We start from the raw sequence: 1808 nt of genomic DNA on the forward strand, positions 1-1808 counted from the left end.
TTGCTGCTGATCTGCTAGCTCATCTTATTGTTGACTTACAGCTCCTTAACCTCCAACCAGATCTCCTCCTCATCATCTCTCTGTCTTGGGCCAAATGTGCATGTAGCATGATGATAAATATCCACTTCTCCTGAAGGTCACCCACTACCGTGAGATTGGAGGAGGTGAGAGACAGACAAGTTTTTAGTGTGTTTTTGTGGGTTCCAGTCATCCTCATGGGTTCTAGTAGGTCCTTAAATGCATTTTTCCATGCTTTTATCCATATCCAGTTTTCCTTTCCAAATGACACTCTAGTTGATTTAAAGTAAATTCAGGCTCAGCACAAGATGCAAAGATAGCAGCTTTGTATAAACTCCTCCACCAACTCTAGCAATTGCCTGAAAGTTCTGTTCCTTAAAATGAGTCTCTTATTCTGTATCACTGTGGTTCTACTTTTCTGATTGTAGCCTAACGGACACAAAACCTAAGAAGAAAAAAAAGATTAAAGAAATTATATTCATGACAATTTCTGAAAATTAAACCCAGATTTATGATGTGATTTTTTAGGTGCAGTTGCCACATTAAATTATTACAGAGCAAGTTTTCAAATTTAGACAACTTTGCACATGTTCTGTATGATTGATATAAACTTTGAAAAATCAAGACTGAGAACATATTACTGGAAAGTTAGTTTGGACATCTGTTCCTAAGTGACTTAAAAGGAACTTCCAGACCACAGATTAGGCAACCACACAACTACCATTTCTGGTCTGGGATCTGCAGGTGCATATTTCAGCTGGAGTTCTGCAGCAGGGAAGCTCTCTTTTATTAAACTCTGGGGTTTTTGTTTAGCTATTCCCATTACTTCAAGCACTGTGAGCTCCCAGAGAGCACAGAAATACTCTGCAGAATCTTCCAGTTGTAAGTCTGTAATGGTGAGGCTGATGGATTTACGAGCTTTCTGAAAATTTACAGAGTAGCGGCCATTCCTTGCATTCTGGCCAGAAGAAGCCTGACTAATAAGGTAAATCATCTCTCCATTGGGAAGCAGCTTGTACCAAAACATGTAGTAATAGCTCCAGGTTGTTCCATACCGACAGTTCAGGGTGACTGACTGTCCCAGATGACCGGATGTGTTTGGCTGGTCTTGAATAACATTCTGCGCCACACCAGATCCTGTGGGGAAAATATCAGGAAACACAGCTGAAGTAATGAACAAAATAATGTAAGAATTAGACTAATTTGGGACCCAAAGAAAACCCAAATTGAAATCATAATAAGTATGCTTTTCCCCAACCCTCCTTTCCTCCCCAAGTGCCTGTGAAGTACCACACGCCTGGGTGCAGTCCTTTCACCCTGAACACGCACACCCATGTTTGGAAGCATCCCTACCAGAGAAGGTGAAGGCCAGGAGCACCCAGAGCAGGCTGGAGAGCGGCATGAGGCGTGGATTTCCCTGCACAAATGTGCTTAGTTTCTGCCTCAAGCTGAGGGTTCAGTGTCTTTGAGTGCCTGGCAGCACATATACATACTACCCAATACTTGTGTGACTCCCCGCAACAGGAAGTGGGGTTTTTCATGTTCATAGACCACGTGGTCTGTGCACATATGGGGAAAAAGTCTGGCTCACCACAAACTTTATTTTGTCTACTTGTCTCTTCCTGGTAATTGAGTTAGGCAGATCCTGAAAAGGAGTATGGAAAGAAAATTAGTATTAAAGGTATGAGCTGAGGGGAACTGAATTTTAAACAAGTTGACAAAAATTGATAATCATTCAGTAAAATAATTTTACCAGCTCATTTAAGATAGAATTTAGTAAAGGCTATGAA

At 41.2% G+C, this 1808-nt stretch overlaps 1 gene segment (V, D, J or C); it reads right to left on the minus strand.

The window, feature by feature from the left end:
* Positions 1-539: 539 nt before the first annotated feature.
* LOC139185133 (T cell receptor delta variable 1-like) lies at positions 540-1513 on the minus strand. The segment is given in 2 exon segments: positions 540-1155; positions 1372-1513. Coding segments are annotated over 2 exon segments (510 nt in total).
* Between the last annotated feature and the right edge of the window lie 295 nt (positions 1514-1808).

This window comes from Bos indicus, chromosome 10 (genome assembly GCF_029378745.1).
Source record: "Bos indicus isolate NIAB-ARS_2022 breed Sahiwal x Tharparkar chromosome 10, NIAB-ARS_B.indTharparkar_mat_pri_1.0, whole genome shotgun sequence".
NCBI classification, from domain to species: domain Eukaryota; kingdom Metazoa; phylum Chordata; class Mammalia; order Artiodactyla; family Bovidae; genus Bos; species Bos indicus.